Source organism: Macaca thibetana, chromosome 4 (assembly GCF_024542745.1).
Source record: "Macaca thibetana thibetana isolate TM-01 chromosome 4, ASM2454274v1, whole genome shotgun sequence".
In the NCBI taxonomy this organism is placed as follows: Eukaryota; Metazoa; Chordata; class Mammalia; order Primates; family Cercopithecidae; genus Macaca; species Macaca thibetana.
In genome coordinates this window covers 104,791,819-104,809,612 of record NC_065581.1, presented here as the reverse complement: position 1 = coordinate 104,809,612, position 17,794 = coordinate 104,791,819, and the positions used below count along the sequence as shown (strand labels likewise).

The 17,794-nt window shown below is 44.4% G+C and overlaps 1 protein-coding gene across 1 annotated transcript in view; it reads right to left on the bottom strand.

The window, feature by feature from the left end:
• Positions 1–6,637: 6,637 nt before the first annotated feature.
• SOBP (sine oculis binding protein homolog) overlaps positions 6,638–17,794 on the bottom strand; it is a 147,829-nt gene continuing 136,672 nt past the window's right edge. Inside the window, exon 6 of the mRNA XM_050786706.1 lies at positions 6,638–8,593. Coding sequence (XP_050642663.1) covers positions 6,638–8,593 — 1,956 coding nt within the window. The remainder of the gene's footprint in view (positions 8,594–17,794) is intronic.

Here is a 17,794-nt window from a genome sequence, read left to right as displayed (position 1 = left end):
TTTATTTCTTTCTCTGAATGAATTTCGTTTATGCCCTTTGAGGCACTAAGAAAAAGTTACACATGCAGAATGCATTGACTTAACATCCATCCACATAGAAAGTGCTATGTACTTAAAACGACTGAGGGATACAAAACAAGTTGTGCAGGACATGGTGAAAGAAAACAGCATGGCCACCCCCGTCCCTTTGGCACGATATCTTAGACAGGAAAGTCTGGAAAAGGCAGGGCGTTCGGGTGGGGGTAAGTGTTCCACAACATGAGGTAAGTGTTCCACGGTGCAGTGTATTTTGGTCCTCAGACATCTCTGCCCCTCTGCAGCACTTGTCTGCATGAAGGTAGGTGTAAATGATTGAACATGGTGCACAGGCAGCAGCTTAGGCCGGTGAGGGAGTGACTCATTGGAAACCAGTCAGGGAGCTGATTTCCAGTGCCCTCCTGGGCAACAGCTGGTTAATACCTGGCCGAACGCATCTCTCTTTCCAAGTGCGGTCTCTCCAAGTAAAGAGGCAAACTGGGGAGCTAGGGAGCATGGGCAGCACTCCCAGACACTGCCACATCAATGCCCTGGTGTTCACCGACCTGTCCACCTCTCTGACTCTGGCCATTCTGCTTTCTTGGCCTCAGTGGCAGGGTAGAAGATCTTTCCACAGAAGAACAGTGTCTCCCTATAACATATAAATTTTGAAAGTCCAAGTGCTGGGGAAGTATATAGCTTATTTCTTTTCTTGCTTCTCTTTTCTTCTTTCATCACAGGCCCTTGTGGGAAATGGTAACTTGAAGAAAGGTCTATAACCCCTTGCATTGTGTCACTAAGGCAATCTTATTGAGGCAAGTGCTACATGATGTAGCTCCAACTTTGATTCTGCAATATGAGGTCCACAGCAGAAATTGCCAAACAATGTATTCTAAGTTTTAAGAGAAACTTTCCATTAATTTGGCTTCCTCAGAGAAACAAGAAATATTTCAACTCAGATATTGCTCCATAATAAGGTAAGATAATCCTTCAGAGATATAGAGCATACTTTTTCTGGAGCCAAAATCTATGGACCTCTTCTTCCATGAAAATGCCTCTGTGCATAGGCACATAAAACTTTCCATGAAATTTCAAGGAGAGTTGCTGAAGGCCATTCATGGACGAGTCCAGGAGGCCAGGAGACCAGCTTTAGGGAGCTGCCATATGGATCTGGAGATAGAGCCAGGACCATTGCTGCACTAGCATGATCCTGAGTGGGTGCCTCCTCAAAGTCTCTGCCCTAAGCACTTCCTTTGCTTCACTCTAGTCCCAATCCTGCTGAAGATGGAAGGTTTATGGGTATGTCTGAAAGTAATAAATATCCAGTCACAGATGACATCTCATATTCCATCATAATCTGATTGACATCGTATCTAAAAGTTGGATGCCTGTACATTAAAACTTTCCCTCCAAGTCCCTGGTTATAAGGGTTAACATGGTCCCAGCAGCATTGGATGGGACATGTCTAAGGCCAATCTTGACACCATTTATTTCAGAAAACTTTCCTCTACAAGTCTGAAATGATCACAGGAAGCACACTCCTGGGTCCTCCCCACTCACATGTGTCCATGGCACAGACCTGGTGTCTTCTTTCTGGCTCTTTGAAGTACCTCTACCTAGAACTATATGTGCCAACTGCATCCTAACAGACAAGCTAACCCTTCCTTAACTTAGGGATTGTCACCAATTAACATTCCCAATAGTCAAGTGCTGGACCATTAGATAGTGCAAGTCTGACACAGAATCTGAGCACATCCCATTCATACTGATTTCCTCTTGTCACTCTCAGTTTTCCTTCTTTTCCTTGTTTTAAAAGTAGGCACCTATAGTATTGTTTTGAATGTATGGACTGACTTCCCAACATCCTCCCAGATAGCCTCCTCTCTTGAACTTCTCAGTTTGAGAAACTAAATTGGCAAAAAAGTTACTTGTGACCTCCACCCTTTTGGCTTCCCCAATGAAGCGAACTCCTTGCCTTGGAACAGTTGTTTTAGGACTGTCGCTCCATGACCAGACTAATAACTAAACTCCAAAAGCCAAACTACAGGTGCCTCCTCCAGCTTTCCCTGAGAAAATAAGAAGTCAAGTCCCCCCTGCTGAGCCTGCAGTAGTATCAGGAAATTGGGACTAGGAAAAAGGGTCTCATATTTTCTTTCTGGTTTTTGAAACTTAGAAATTTGGGAGCCACAAAGGTGGAAAGCTGTATGGACCTGTTGCTCCTTGAGAATGGAAAAAGTGATGATGAAAGGGTTACTCCTCGTACACATTTTTTCCATTGATTATTTTACTTAAAGAGTCTATGTCATTTCCCTGGAAAACTGAGGAGGGGGAATATTTTCTTTTGAGTATCTTCAAACATTTGCAAATGGTTACTCTGAACTCCCCAATGTACCATAAACAAGTGTAAACTGTAGAAATTCAGAAAATGTACAAATACAAACAGCTATCCCCCAAGCTCCTAGGCAAAGACAAAGAAGGGAGTATTCCATTTATAAATGGAATTCTTTGTGGATAGAATAGTTTGGAAAATGTTTGTACATTGTTTTCCTTATTATTTGGGGGGATATTTTTTCCAGCTTACAGAAGCTACAGAACTGGCATTTGGAGTCTCAAAAGTTGAAGATTAAAGGAAGTTTACAACCTTTTAAAATCTTCAACTAAACTTAATTAGTTCTGCATCTGGGGAAAATAGCTGCCCACTGAAATAATCTGTAATCATATCAACACACAAGAATGCATAAAGGCAGGTAACCAGGAAAAGAATAATTTCCAAATGGGGAAAAAACCCTGTAATTTAAAAAGAACTAGCAAATAAGACTTCCTTGAAGACAACTGTAGCTGCCTGGGTTGCTAATTTCTAGATACTTTGGTCTGCTTTTGATCTATTTTAAATGATTTTTTAAAACAGTACTACAGACCGAGCGCAGCAGCTCACGCCTGTAATCCCAGCACTTTGGGAGACCAAGGTGGGCAGATCACTTGAGGTCAGGAGTTTGAGACCAGCCTAGCTAACATAGTGAAACCCCATCTCTACCAAAAATACAAAAAATCAGCTGGGCATGGAGGCACATGCCTGTAATCCCAGCTACTCAGGAGGCTGAGGCAGGAGAATTGCTTCAACCCAGGAGGCAGAGGTTGCAGTGAGCCCAGATCACACCACTGCACTCCAGCCTGGGCAACAGAGCAAGACTCTGTCTCAAAAAATAATAAACTAAATAAAATAAAAATAATAAAATAGTACTACCGTATGAAAAAGGCAGACATAGGGAGAAGAACGAAGATGCTGACCGAAGTTGACAGATTATCCTATATAATAAATAATGAATATATATGAGAAATAATATATAATGAATTACCAACAAGCACATGGAGAAATCACTCACCTGCACCTCACCCACCATATCTCAGCCTGAGTTTCGCTTTTGGTTTGTAATGCTTTCCACTTCAGCTTTAACTTGTCACCAGTGTTCAGTATCAGGGCACAAAAGCCATACAGTCCTTTATTTAGTGGATACATTTCCAGTTTCCCCAACCATATGAATGGTCTGGGTTTCTGAAGGCATAGAAGAAAAACAGCACCACATGTGCACAAAAAAACAGGAAGGGGCCGGACGTGGTGGCTCACGCCTGTAATCCCAGCACTTTGGGAGGCCGAGGCGGGTGGATCACTTGAGGTCAGGATTTGGAGACCAACCTGGCCAACATGGTGAAACCCCATCTCTAATAAAAATACAAAGATTAGCTGGGCATCATGGCGCGTGGCTACAGTCCCAGCTACTCAGGAGGCTGAGGCAGGAGAATCACTTGAACCCAGGCAGCAGAGGTTGCAGTGAGCCAAGGTCGCACCATTGCACTCCAGCCTGGGTGACAGAGTGAGACTCTGTCTCAAAAAATAATAAATAAATAAATAAGCCAGGAAGGGCCAGAGAATGTGAGTAAATTATGGTAGGTTGAGACTGTGCTGTGAGGTGACACGGAACTTCCGAGGGCAAGAGGAAATGTGATTTAGTGGAGGAGAGGTGGTTTTTCCCCCATCTTAAATCACTTGCCTTGTCACTCTTTCATAGCTGACAAAGCCTGAGTATTTCTGATTTTAAAGAAAAGCTGTAATTTCTTGGGGGACCCATCATTGAAAGAATTCTTCAGTCTCAAGAGGTAGTGGGCAATTTCATCACTACATCTTCTGAAATTGGCTGGAGCCAGGTTAATATTTTTAATGATTCTGGTCCACATACAAGACTGATTCTTTATTCAGAAACATATATCATCCAAATAGCCATCGTATATTTTATGTTTTTATGTTCTTTTGGTCTCATGCTACTCATACGTTAGTGTCACTATTCTTGACCTGGTCCCTTCTCACTCCAGTGATGGTATAGTAGTAAAATCTCTCACCCTCCCATTCTTCTTTCAGCCTCACCTGAATGAGTGATATTAGAATGTGTTTAAACTGACAATTCCCAATGCTTTCTGACTTTCTGAAGGCCATCACTTTTTTGGTCACACATCTTCCCATTACTCACAGCTTTGTCAACCAGATTAAATTACTCTCATGAAGAAATCAGGGGCATTTTCAATTGAGGTGACTGTGAGAAGGCTGAGACCATCTGTCTTCAGGCAGCAGAACTTGTAGATGTAAAATCAAGAAGGAATGGTGAACTCATTTTTAGTATTCTTCCTCTACTGGCAAAGCCATCAGAGGAAAAGGAAACCTCAAACAATGGTAGCTGAGAAACCTTTCTTCCACAACCTACAAGTCTCCTTCTCTGGTCTGTGCTTCCCAAGCAATCTCCTGGCTATGCTGGAGGCCCAACTTAGAAATCATGGACTGGACACACCACAGCAAGTGCTGTGCTCCACGTTTGTATTTCCCACTGTGGAATAATGGGTTGGTAATGTAGGCTTGTTGGTGCTGCAGAAACAAGAATTCAACTGTTTGAACACTTAGAGAACTTAGGAGGTAGACTTAGTTTTTGTTTTTGTTTTTTTTAAGAAACTTTCGCCTACGACACCTGGGAGTTGTTTTACCCACTGAGGTGGGTAAAACAATTTTAGTATGTGGAGTAATAAAGAAACTAATTAGCCTATTCTCCTACAGTGGTTTTTTTAAAAATGCAGCTCTGGAGTCAGACAGCCTGGATTTGAATCTCAACTCTGCAAATTTGGTAAAATCTTGGGCAAGTTACTTTAATGTCTCTGTCTTGGTTTCCTCATCAATAAAATGAAGACGATAATTGTCCTAGGATCCAGATCCAAATAAATACTACTGAAAAACACTTAGAAGACAGCCTGCATACAAATGTGAGCAATTATTCATCTTATGAGATCCACTCTCCTGGCCCCGCTTCCTTCCTCCTGGAGTTTGCACTCCCACCAGATGGGGGCACGCCACCATATTTGCCTTTGTATCTCCCCAGTCCCTGGAAGGAGCAGTGTACAAGTTAGGTGCTTGATAAATGCTCATCTCTCCTCTTCCTCTCCATAAGAAGTTGATAAACTCAACTGAATTTCGGCCTGTTTGATACCCACTTGGATAGAGGGGAGAGCTTGGGCTGTGTCCAACAGGCCTGAGTTGAATACTGCGTCCCCATGTACCAGCTCTGCTTTGGGCACAGTCTCTAAGCTTCATCTACCTCCTTGGTGAGATACAGATGATGCCTACTCCACCAGGATTGGCAGGAGGAGCAAATGAGGCCACCTCTGCCTGTCACAGGCACACGTTAGTTCCCCTTTCCAATGCTGAAAATTTTAACTCACTCTCAGCAGCTCACTTGGCATTAAGCAGGAGTCTATGAGGTCAGAGATGTGCAGTGTCACTCACTTTAGCAATGCCACCCTCTTCCCTATCGAAGCCTCCCATTACCTACAAAGGTGAGCAACTCATCAGCTGAGCTACTGGGCCCCAAAACGGGGAGAGAGCAAAGCTGGTCAGTGACGCTTGAGGCCTACCCTGGAGGATGCTGCTTGGTGCCAAACTGCAGGAAGGAGACCCCATGAACAGGAAAGATACCCTGCCAGGCAAATAGGACTTAGTAGCCTGGGTTCAGTTGACATATGCATGTAAGAGTTAGGTTTCATTCTCACTTTACAAATGGAATTCCGTCCTTATCAAGAAAAGCTGGTGACATTCTGCCACTGAGGCAACCAACTCTATTTAGGAGGTGGCCCAGCTCATGGATTCACTGGACATTTCACTACTGCCCTGCAACCTCATGATCGCACATTTAGGTGTCCCCAGTTAATCTCTTCTTCCTCCCCCCATCCTTCTCTTCTCCAACAGGGTGATTTACGGAGATGAGCATGATAATAAACGTGTAATTAGAGACAGAGTATTTCACGACAGGTTCGAGACTGAGCTCTCCCCTCAAGTAAGTGACCTGGGGCTTGGCACTCACATGCTGTGACTCAGTTTCCTCGGCTGTAAAATGGGAATGATGCTACTGAACAACTCAGCATCAGAGTTGCTGGCTCAGAATGTTGATAGCGTGACCACACCGGGTGCAATATAAAACACACACGGTAAAATCATGACTATTATTACAACTCTCGCCTCTGCCTTGTCAGAAGTAAGGAGAGGTGCACTGGCTGGTGCGGAGGAGCGCCCGGCGGACATACAAACCTTTTACTTATTCTGATTTCTAATTCGGAGGCACCTCCTTTTGAGCGGCGGCTCCAGGTCCTCGGGCCCGGCGCTGAGCATGGGCGAGGAAATGATGCACGGCGCCATAGCAGCCTTCTCCGCGGGTTTTGGCACAGGCTGGATCACGCAGCCGGTCTTGGGCAGCATCCGCAGAGCATAGGCATGGTCCTCGTCCGCGGGGTTATTAAGGTTCGGGTCTGACTTGTCGCCCCCCGCCAGGGCCTCCTCGCCCATCAGCTTTTTGGCCGCCTCCCCGTCCAGGTGGCAGTTGGAAGCACAGTTGTTCTCCTTGACCGACTCTAGCTCGCTCACCGCCGGCTCCTCAGGCGACAGCAGCTTCTTGGGGGGCGCGGGCGGCGGTGGCGGGGGCGGCTGCTCGGGAGGCGGCTCCGCGCTCTTAGCGCCCTCGGCGGCGGCGGCGCCACGCGTGCCGTTCACGATGACGTTGCAGGCCGCAGCCGCCTCGGGGCCCGCCGGGGCGCCCGGGCCCGGGTCGCCGGCGGCTGGCGGGCTGCAGTGGCCGTCCCTGCAGCCGCCGCAGGTCCTGCGCTCCGCGGCGCCCGGCTCCCGCTCCGCCTTGACGTGCGCGTGCAGCGCGCGGTGGATCACGTTGTGCAGCCGGGCCCGGTGGCCCACGGTCAGGTCGATGACGCCGTCCTGCGGACCCTGCAGCACACCTGGGAAGCCGAGCTGGCCGCCCGCGCCCTGGGGGCCTGCGGGGCTGCCGGCTCGCCGCGTCAGGTCCACCACCTCGCTCCGGCCGTGCTCGGCGGGCGTGGGCGCCAGGCTCAGGGCCTGGCCCGAGCAGCCAGGGGGCGAGTCCGCGGACTTGGACGAGCCCTGCTTGGAGTCCCGCGGGGACAGGGAGTGTCCGCCTGGCTTGCCGCCCGCCGCCGCGGAGTCGCCAGGGGCGCTCGGAATGAAGTTCTCCCCGTTGCTGGAGAACCCGTTGGGGGGCTTGGAGTCGTTGACGTGAGGGATAGGGATGGGGATGGGGATGGGCACCGGTAGGGGCACGATCACAGGGTATGGCACGAGCAGGGTCGGGGGCGGCACCAGCGGGGCGAGCGACGGCAGCCCGAAATTCATCATCTGGGGCACCGGCATCGGACCATTTGGCATCATGCTCACGGGCGGGAAGGGAAGACTCGGCAGCGGGGCGCCCGGGGGCGGCGGGGGCAGCAGGCCTGGGGGGTTCCCGGGCATGGTGGGGGTGCTCGGGGGGTGGATGTGGGGCGATAGCATGGGCCGGTGCATGGGGCTGGAAGTGGGGCCCAGGTTCCTGGGGCCGCCGGGCGGGGGCCCGATACCGGGAAGCATCGGGTTGGACAGGGGACTGTTGGGGTTGGAGGCGTGGTGCGGAGGCCCGCGGATGAAGGGTGGGCGTATCTGCTGCATGATCTGCTGCTCCATGAAGATGGGCAGCGGCACCGGGCCGCGGTTGGTCATCACCATGGGAGGGCTTCGAGGCGGGACGCCAAGGGGAGGCCCGATGCTAGCAGGTGGCTGGACGGAGACAGGAGGGATATTTGGAGTCTCGCTGATGGGGATGGACTTGGGCACTGGCGTGGGGATTTTAGTGACAGAGCAGTTGGCAGTGTCAGATGGAGAGACGGTGGTGGACGCCGACGGGCCAGGGCCCTGGCTTTGGCCAGCTGTAGCCACCGGGGAGGGGGCCTTCCTCCGAGCATCTGTTAGCGGGATATTCCAAGAGTCTGGAGTGAGCAGCTGCACCCCGGTGCCTTCTGCTTTATTTTCCATGGGAGGGTGTAATGTGCTGCACAGCCCAGCTGGAAGATTGGCCTGGGTCTCTTTGTAGAAAATGTCCATTTTGTATTGATTGAGACATTTTGCACTGCAGAACTGAAGCCTTCTTTCCCCGTCCCCAAAATCCAGGTATTCTTTTGTGTGTCTTATGTGCTTACACCAGTCACATACCTACAACACAGTAATAAAAAACCACAACAGGTAAGACAAGCAATTTACCTGGGTAGATGACGTTTCGTGTTTCACATAAACGTTCTTTTAGACTTTACCAGCATTTCTCAAACAGGCAGAACTGTTTCCTTCTAAAAGGTAACATTCTGAAATGTTTGTAAAATGATGGGTTGGCTTTATAAATATGAGCCCTTCAGAATACCAATTATCACAACCTCCTATTCTTTCTTCTTAAAGAAATTGTGTTGTCCCCTTTAAGCATGACTTAAAGACGGTTCTGAGAAAAGGGAATATATATACCTGTCCAATGTACCTGCCCACACATTTTCACTTGTCAGAAAGGCTCATTGTAAATGCAAACCTAAAGAGTTTTGGAGGGAAATGTTCTCTAGAAAGTTCAATGGGCTTGAAATATTACCCCTTACAATTCTCCTCATGCGAAGTCACTTTACACTGTTGACTATGTTTGATAATGCAGTTGGAAAGGGTGTACTGTGTTAACCAATAACACAAAGCGCTGAACATCATTATGTCTGGCTTCCAAGGAGAAACTTGGAATTAATCATGAAGTCTGTGTGAGGTTTAGCTATTCCCAACCTGTGATGTTGCAGCAAGCTAGAATTATTTTTTGAGCTGTTTGCCCACTCTCTCTCAGTAGTCAGAATTTTTGGTGACATTTCTTGGCAGGCAGTCTTATTTAACAACTTTTCAAACACCAGAGAACATTTTCCAAAAGTTGTTATGGCTTTTTCCCCCCTTCAGATCTACTCCTGGCAAAAGAAAGACATCACCAAATTTATTTTAAAGTTGGGCTGCAGAACTAATTAAAGGCTGAGAGCTTCTCCCAATTGGAAATCACTAGACATCAAAGTTCAAAAAATACTCATTCTCAGCTTCAGAACCCATTACTTTGGAGAAATTATTGTGATTTCATTAACACATTAATTTTGCAACACCATCAGCTCTCACAGATGGTGAAGACATGATCTACAATTCAAATATGACTCTTGTTTGCACAAATGTCTTTCCTTCATATGGCATTTTAAACAAGAATTAATATGAGTAATCTTGCCATAGCTATAAACAGATAAACAGATGTCAAAATTTTCAATAGTTCTTTCAGTGCCTTACTTTTTTTTGACAGAGTTTTACACACACAATCTTTTTTCTTTTTTTCTTTTTTTTTTTTTTTTTGGCCATTTTCTCAGCACTCAAGCCATATATAGCAGCAAAGAAAGAATTGTGAAACAGTGCAATGGTGAGTCTATTGAATTTGAGTCTCTCCCCCAATAAAGCACTGGTTCCAATATTGTTCTAAATGAGACCCTGTTTTTGTTGAAGAGGCTGTCTGTTGTTCTGTTGTTGGTGCGTGTTGGTTTTTTTAAAAAACTATCTTAAACTGATATAATTAAAAGATGACAAATTTTAATAATGATTGGTCACATAAACAATGCAAAAACAACATATGCTGGGCATTTGATTACTCATCTCATTTAACTCTCAGCTTTCCTTGATTGTAAACAGTGGTGGCATGCTGGTATGTGATCATGGGCGAACACGCACGTGGCAGATGTGGGTCTGTATGTGTAAATCCACTCTTTTCCTTCTCACTTTTTCTCCACTGGTATTTGCAGGTAATAAACTTGATGGTGTGAGACTGAATAAGATACTTATTGGCACACATTCGTGTTTTGTTTAGTCTCATCAAATTGCCCTTTCAAACTACTTCTTGCAAAAAATGTTTGAGAATGAGGAAACTGCTGAGTTACCTTTGATGATTAATTAGAAAGGCATTCTTTCAATTTAGCTATCAAAACCGTTGCAATTATTAAAGTGGTAAAAAAAAATTCAATGCTAATATACTCCTGTGTTTCACTATAGTGTTTCATGTTACTCCTGAATTAAGGGAAGTTTTTATCATAATTGAGATGCCCAGTTTACAAAAAAGTGCAGAATTGCCTCTGATGAGAAGAGACCCACAGAATCCATCAGACCCTCAAATTTTTCATATAAAGGTTAAGTAAACAAGTATTAGAAACATGATGCATGTAAGTTATTGTTTTATAAACTTGATCATTTAAATAAAATTAATGTATAATGATGTGGCACTTAAATTCCACTATGAAATAAAACCACCTGCTTATGTTTCAATATTAGGCATCCATAGAAAGCCTGAAGTGCAAATTTACAAGCTTGAAGTGAAGGATCAAAAATAGCTTCTTTAATCATTGACTAAAAAAAATTATCAATGAATTAAACTAATTAAAATAAAATACCCATTTTCTGGCATATTTTTTTGGATCTTATTTTTTAGCCATAAGGGAGAAGAGTTTTCTGAAATCCTTAATTGGTTTTTAAATTGCCAGATTGAATTATTTGCCTCCAAAGGATTCCTGTTTCCTCAAGCCAAATAAATATTTTCAAATGGAGTAAAAAATAATAATAATCTAAATATAATTTATATGTTCTCCCTTCCCTTCCTTCACTTTTAGTAATCCACTGATGAATAAGGAATGCTCATAGATCAATCCCAGTTGTCAAATGAGAATTCTCCACCATATCTCATCTATTTTGACATAAAAAGAATTACAGACATCAACATTAGAAGCAAAATCCTATTTCATCAAACTTTCCCATTAAAGCAAAGGCCTACAGTTAGCTGCTTGATTTTCGGCAGCATCCCAAAGTGTGACAGTTCCTGACTATCTTGTTTTGGGTAACGTGAGAGAGAGAGAGAGAGAGAGAGAGACAGAGAAACAGAGAGAGAGAGAAAGAGAGAGAGAGAGTGTGTGTGTGTCCTTGCCTTATTAAATTTCAGTTCAGAATACTGATCTAAAATACTGATCTAAAAATACAGAAAAGCAATCTTTCTGATGAAGCAAAAAATTATTAGAGGAAAAAACTGTCACTTAGGAAATAATGAATCAAGTCTGTCTTACAGGACTCATCATTTAAGATGAGGTCAATGAATTTATGGCACAAATGGCTATATCATGTGAGGCAATAAAACACGGTACTATCATTCATTCTACATCTAACTAATGACACACTTCTAGTAATTAAAGATTTCATCATAAGAGCCTGAACTGATTACATAAGATGTGTATTTAGATGAAAATATATACTATATCCCTCTGTCTTTAATAAAACAACATTTGCATATCCAGGAAACACAGCATGTGTCTCAAACTCTGGTTTTCTGAATTGTGGGGTGGTGGGTTATTCTTCCCTTCTTTCACTGACAGCTTTACATTTTATTTCACTTGTTAACTTTTTGAGGAATCATTTTTTCCTCATTATGCCAAGAAGTACCAAAATTCCTTCAGATATTTTAAAAGATAAAGATTAAGAAGTGCAGGGATTTACGCACTGAGCTCTGGAATGATTTCCCCCTAATTTCACCCTGGCTTTGTTTCTGTTGGAATCTGGCCTCTTTGGTTCCACTTCTCTCACTAACAGGTCCCAGATTGGACAGAGGCTGAAGCTGTTTAACGATGCCAATCTGGGGACCCAACAATCAGCAAATGCAATGCCATTGAGCGAGGCAGCTGAAATGCTTCGTATCACAAATACATAATGTATCACCAGGAAGACAAAAAGATCACAAAGGAGATAAACAAATGCGTATTCCATTCAACCCTATAACAGCAGTCCTCAAAAAGATTAAATTTACCTTCCTGGGATGCATCCAATTCTAAACAACAGAATGAACATTTCCTTTAGTCCATTTAGAGTATTTATATTTGGGTGGCTGACTGCCAGGGTAGTACTTTTAAGCTCAGTGGCCTGATGGATTCACTCCTTTCCTGTGAAATAAATGTGTGGCAACCTACACCGCTCAACTGCTCCAAAGACACTGCCTCAGCAGATATATCACTTGCTCCTGATATAAGAAAGCCGAAAGGCAGGACTTGTGGACTTGTGGTTCTTACAACTCTTTCCATCTTGTATTTCCCCGGAAAGAGAGAAAGCTATTCATGTTGGCAACTGAGCCTTTATTTTTATATAAACGTCAAAGTCAAGGCCAAAGTATGCCATAAGGTTACCCACATGGGCACAATATACAGCTTCTTCTGGGCTTAAGAGAAAACTCAGGCAACTGGGGGAGGGGGACAGGGTTCGTAATTAACACATTAATCAGCTGTTAGCTGTGGGAGTAAAGTTCAGCCTTTAATGGAATCCACCACTGCCTTCTGAGTGGTAATCTGGCATCAGGCAATATTTAATTAAGAAACCCTTTTGCTGAAATCTTTAACTGGGCAAAGATGTTTGTAGCAACGGAACAGTAAAAAAAAAAAAGAAAAAGAAAAGAAAAAAAGATATTAGCACCTCTGTGGATGCCATCAACAATCTGAAAAATAAAACAAAAAAATCTTCATGTGCTTTCCACTTCATCTGACTGTCTACTAATATATCTCCTACGTAACAGCCCAGAAGTTATAGTTCCTTAAGCAAAACTGTAGCTTATCATAAGAGGGAGGTTCTCTGGGCCTTGGCATGTTGACTGTGGCACTGATCTTGTAGTCTAGGCCAGCTCAAAAATCATGAGCTCATTCAAGTGAAGCAAAGGAGGATGGAGGCTGGGCGCGGTAGCTCACACCTGTAATCCCAGCACTTTGGGAGGCCGAGGTAGGCAGATCATGAGGTCAGAAGATCAAGACCATCCTGGCTAACATGGTGAAACCCCGTCTCTACTAAAAATACAAAAAATTAGCCGGGCGTGGTGGCGGGCGCCTGTAGTCCCAGCTGCTCGGGAGGCTGAGGCAGGAGAATAGCCTAAACTTGGGAGGCGGAGCTTGCAGTGAGCCGAGATCGCACCACTGCACTCCAGCCTGGGCGACAGAGCGAGACTCCGTCTCAGAAAAAAAAAAAAAAAAAGAGGATGGAAGCACGTGGGCAGGGGTGCTCAGTGTTTTGAAGGCTTTGGGGTCTGCTCTGCCTATAGACAGTCACCTCACAGCATGAGCTGAGGGCCTCAGACTGACCCACCTGAGCACTTGCGCCCAGCCCTACCCTGGAGTGCCGTTGTTCCAGCATCAACTGTTCCTTTGGGTCTAGGCACTGCCACCAGCAGGGCCCTAGTTCAGTGTCCCTGAGTGGCAAAAGAGGCTATGGAAATCACATGGGATTTAGAATCAAAAGATGTTGGCATGAATCTGGGCTTCATTCCTTATTAGCAGTGCAACCTTATGAAAATCTCAGCCTCAGTTTCTTTATCTGTAAAATAGAGCTAATGATTGTTTGCTAGGCATATCACTAAGCTTGTTACAGAGTATATATTTTCAATCCTCAGCCTGTCTCACATGTTTTACATGTGTTTTATGGGAAGGATGCTTCTATGGCTGCATGAAGAGGGAAAGGGAGATTTTCATCCACTGCTTTCCTATGAGCCTGTGAGATAAAACGGCACGTTTCTCTCTGGGCAAACTCATGCTACACCTCACAGATACCAGCCCCTACCTTGCTCCCTAGGAGGCTCTGTCCCAGGGCTAACAGAGGAGCTGTCTGCAGGGACAAGGAACCAGCCCACAATTCTATGTGCATCCCAGCTGCCCACCATCCTGAAAAGCCTCTATTCAACTCCTGCTGAGTCCTCTTCTTTTTCCAAGGCCAGTCATTTTCTAATTCAGGCAAAAGCTTGATAAAGCGACATGGCTGCTTGGAAATGAGCGTTAGAACCATTAAAATGAATCATTCCTCTTCGGCTCAACTGCTGTTTGAATAGTGGAAGCCATAAACTGTGCTATGCATATTTTATTAAAAAACAGAGCTGATGGACGATCTGCTTGACTCATTACATGGCAGAACTATCTTCCAAAGGAAAGGCCAGAAGCCACAATATCAGGTGCCTTTTAAGATTGGATGACCCCACTCTGCCATGGCAGAATATTCACTTGAGGGAAGTGCCCTCACAAAGTGGGGAAGGGCACACCAACACTAAGCTCACCATTCCAAGTTTTTCTTGCAGAGCTGGATTTGAGTGAAGGAAGAAAAAAGATGACCTAGTCATAGACATGCAAAGCCATACGGAATTGAGAGAGGAATTTAAAGTAGAAACAGCAAGGGCTCTTATACAATAAAAACAAATGCACGAAGAAGTTCATTTTCAAAATAAGAAACTTTCTGCAGGTTTAGATTCCAACATGCTGGTGTTTGCTACATAGTTCTTTTTATTTGGGTTTATTTTTTGTTTGTTTGTTTCTTTTGCTTTGTGTTTTATTCATTCTCGTTCTCTAGCTTGCTCTAGCCCTCTCTCTCTTAAATAAGATTTGGAGCTCAAGGAGAGGCTAAAGCACATCTTTGTTAGAAGTGAAAAATCTCATTAGAAAACAGACCTGGGCTCATTATAAAACAGACACGGTGGCTCATGCCTGTAATCCCAGCACTTTGGGAGGCTGAGATGGGCGGATCACGAGGTCAGGAGATCGAGACCATCCTGGCTAACACGGCGAAACCCCGTCTCTACTAAAAAATGCAAAACAAACAAACAAACAAAAAAACTAGCCGGGCATGGTGGCGGGCACCTGTAGTCCCAGCTACTGGGGAGGCTGAGGCAGGAGAATGGCGTAAACCCGGGAGGCGGAGCTTGCAGTGAGCTGAGATCCGGCCACTGCACTCCAGCCTGGGCGACAGAGCAAGACTCCGTCTCAAAAAAAAAAAAAGAAAAGAAAAGAAAAGAAAACAGACCTGTAGGAACTTTATACCATGACTCAGGTTCTACTTATCTTATAAATGTTAAGCTGGGTTCTAGAAATCTTGACCCAGGTCACAGGAGCAGATCCTTCCTTCTCTTTTTCATGTGCCATGAGCTCTAGCAGAGATGGGCTTGGTTTTCAGGATCTCAATGAGCTTTACCAAGTGGCTTATTACGGACCCAAGTCTCTGATTCTACAGCCAGTGCAAGAGATGGAATCCTGGTCTGTATTCAGTGACTGCAGGCCCACCCTGACCGCCACACACATGATTCAGAAGATGATTTTTCTCTTTGCACTGATGTTTTAGGTTGCTTAAGAGTATTAATATACCCTGATAAAATTCTCTGCTTCATTTAAGCTGGATGAATGCAACTTACACCTTCACAATACAAGTCATCTAGATGGAAACTAAAAAATTCAATCATACATCAAAAAACCTGATCTGCCTGGTACCAAATGCCTGCCTCTTTGTTTTCCAGTTATTTGGTCCTGAGAGGGCACAGAAATCACCTAAGAAATCTCAAAGCAGTGAAATTAAGCCCTGAAAGGAACCTCGGTGATCATCTTGTCCTCTCCTCCAACCTCCAGCTCCTGGTGGAGCCAGGCATTTAATCCCTCTGAGCCTCAGGTGCTCAGCTGGAAAAGGAGATCATCCACAGTGATGATCCTGCCCAGGAAACATGTGAGAAAGAAAGGAAACTGGGAGGGGACTACAGACATGGAAAATGTGCCTCCTAAGAAGGAAGCAACGTCCTAGCCCATCTCCCATTGCCAGGCCGTCCCATGCCCATTTTATCAGCTCCAGGTATTATAACTACTCTCTGCCCTGAAAAATTTGCCATCACATAATCCACTTTACTCACTGAAAAGTGAACATTTATTCAGAACATCATTTATCATGGGTGAGGTACTGTGCTAGGAACCTCGGACATGAGTAAAATGCAGCTCCTGCCCTCATATGAGGTAGAATCTGCCACAAGAAACTGGAGGCGCAAGTTTTTGTTTTGTTTTCATTCAAGCATCTCTGCTTCAAACTGAAGCTTAAGAGAAAACTGATCTTCTATTTGTAACACTTTCATTCATTCTGAAATAAATACTGCACTGCACTCCAGGAGACAATGGACTGTGGAACAGGGCAGGAGAGACTTAGTACACCTGCCCTTGTGGAGTTCAAAATCTGTCTATTAACAATCAGTGGAAAAATTAGCACACACTCTATCAACAGATTTGTTCTAAAGGTTAAAATGCAACTAACAGTTTTTAGCAAAAAATTATCCTTAATATCTACTGTCTCAATGTCAAATTTCCCTTTGTTCTTCTAACCCAATACTGTGACTCCTCTTTTTTTAAAATGTATTATCTGAATCTTTTTTCAGATGTGTCTTTACCTTGTTTACTGTAACTTTTTGTTTTTCAAGTATATATTTGGCTCTCTTTTGTGTCATTTATTGTTTTTCTTCCTGTTTTCTAATGAATATTTGAATATTTGAAGTTTCATTATTTGTGACTACAAAAGTTTAAGAAAAGTTGCAGGGAAGGACTTTGGGTTGTACTTGTATATAAGAGAAACCCATCAAACTAATGTGTTAAAAAGTGAAGTGTGCTAGTTGCCCAGCTTCTGTCTGTGGTCACACACCTCATTTCTTCCTTCCTGCAAACCTTTTCAGAAAATGGCAAAAATCATATTCTAAAATATGTGGTTATAGTTCCACAACACAACTAATCAGACATCAGTAAGAGGACTTTTTGAAGGACTGCTGTTACTATCAGTGGTATCTGAAGCAGTCCCCCTGACCTCCACCCAGGGACTTTGACTCTGCCTTCCAGCCTCCTCATTCCCTGGGCTGTATCTCGCCCCGGTGATGGGTGGTACCCCTGAAACACCACAGGGTCAAGCTTACGTTGTGTGCAGGTGGCCCAGGTCAAGGGCACTGCTGGGCAGAACTAATGGCACCTCTGATAATCCCTCATTGTGTCCACTACCTTAGCCCACTCTCTGGCTGCTTTTCAAAAGTCCACAGCTGCTCCCAGTGACATCTCATCCACTCACCAACTACATACTGATTGCTTGGGCTCTGCCAGGCACCTGGCTATGGGCTTTACTTGCATTGCTTCATTCAGTTCTCTTCTGACAGTCTCTTGCACATTTTCTGCACCCTGGGCCATAGCCTGAACCTACCTGTGGGCACTCTAGGTTGCCCAACTCAGATCCTGGTGTCCATTTCTGCCCAGTCCTCAAATATCTCCAGGACACTCTAATGAAAGTCATGGCTTTTATTATTGTGACTACTGCAAGCCCCAATTTGATGTAATACTAATAAATTATACACTAGTAACAATAGGTAGCATTATTTAAGCTCTAGTACCCATGCTGAGAATGCTATATGAATTGCCTCACTGAATCTCCACAAATACCTTATCGTATAGATAACTGGGGGTTAGACAGGTTAAATAACTTGCTCAAGATTACCTATGCAGATAAGAAATGGCAGATCCAGATTCTAAG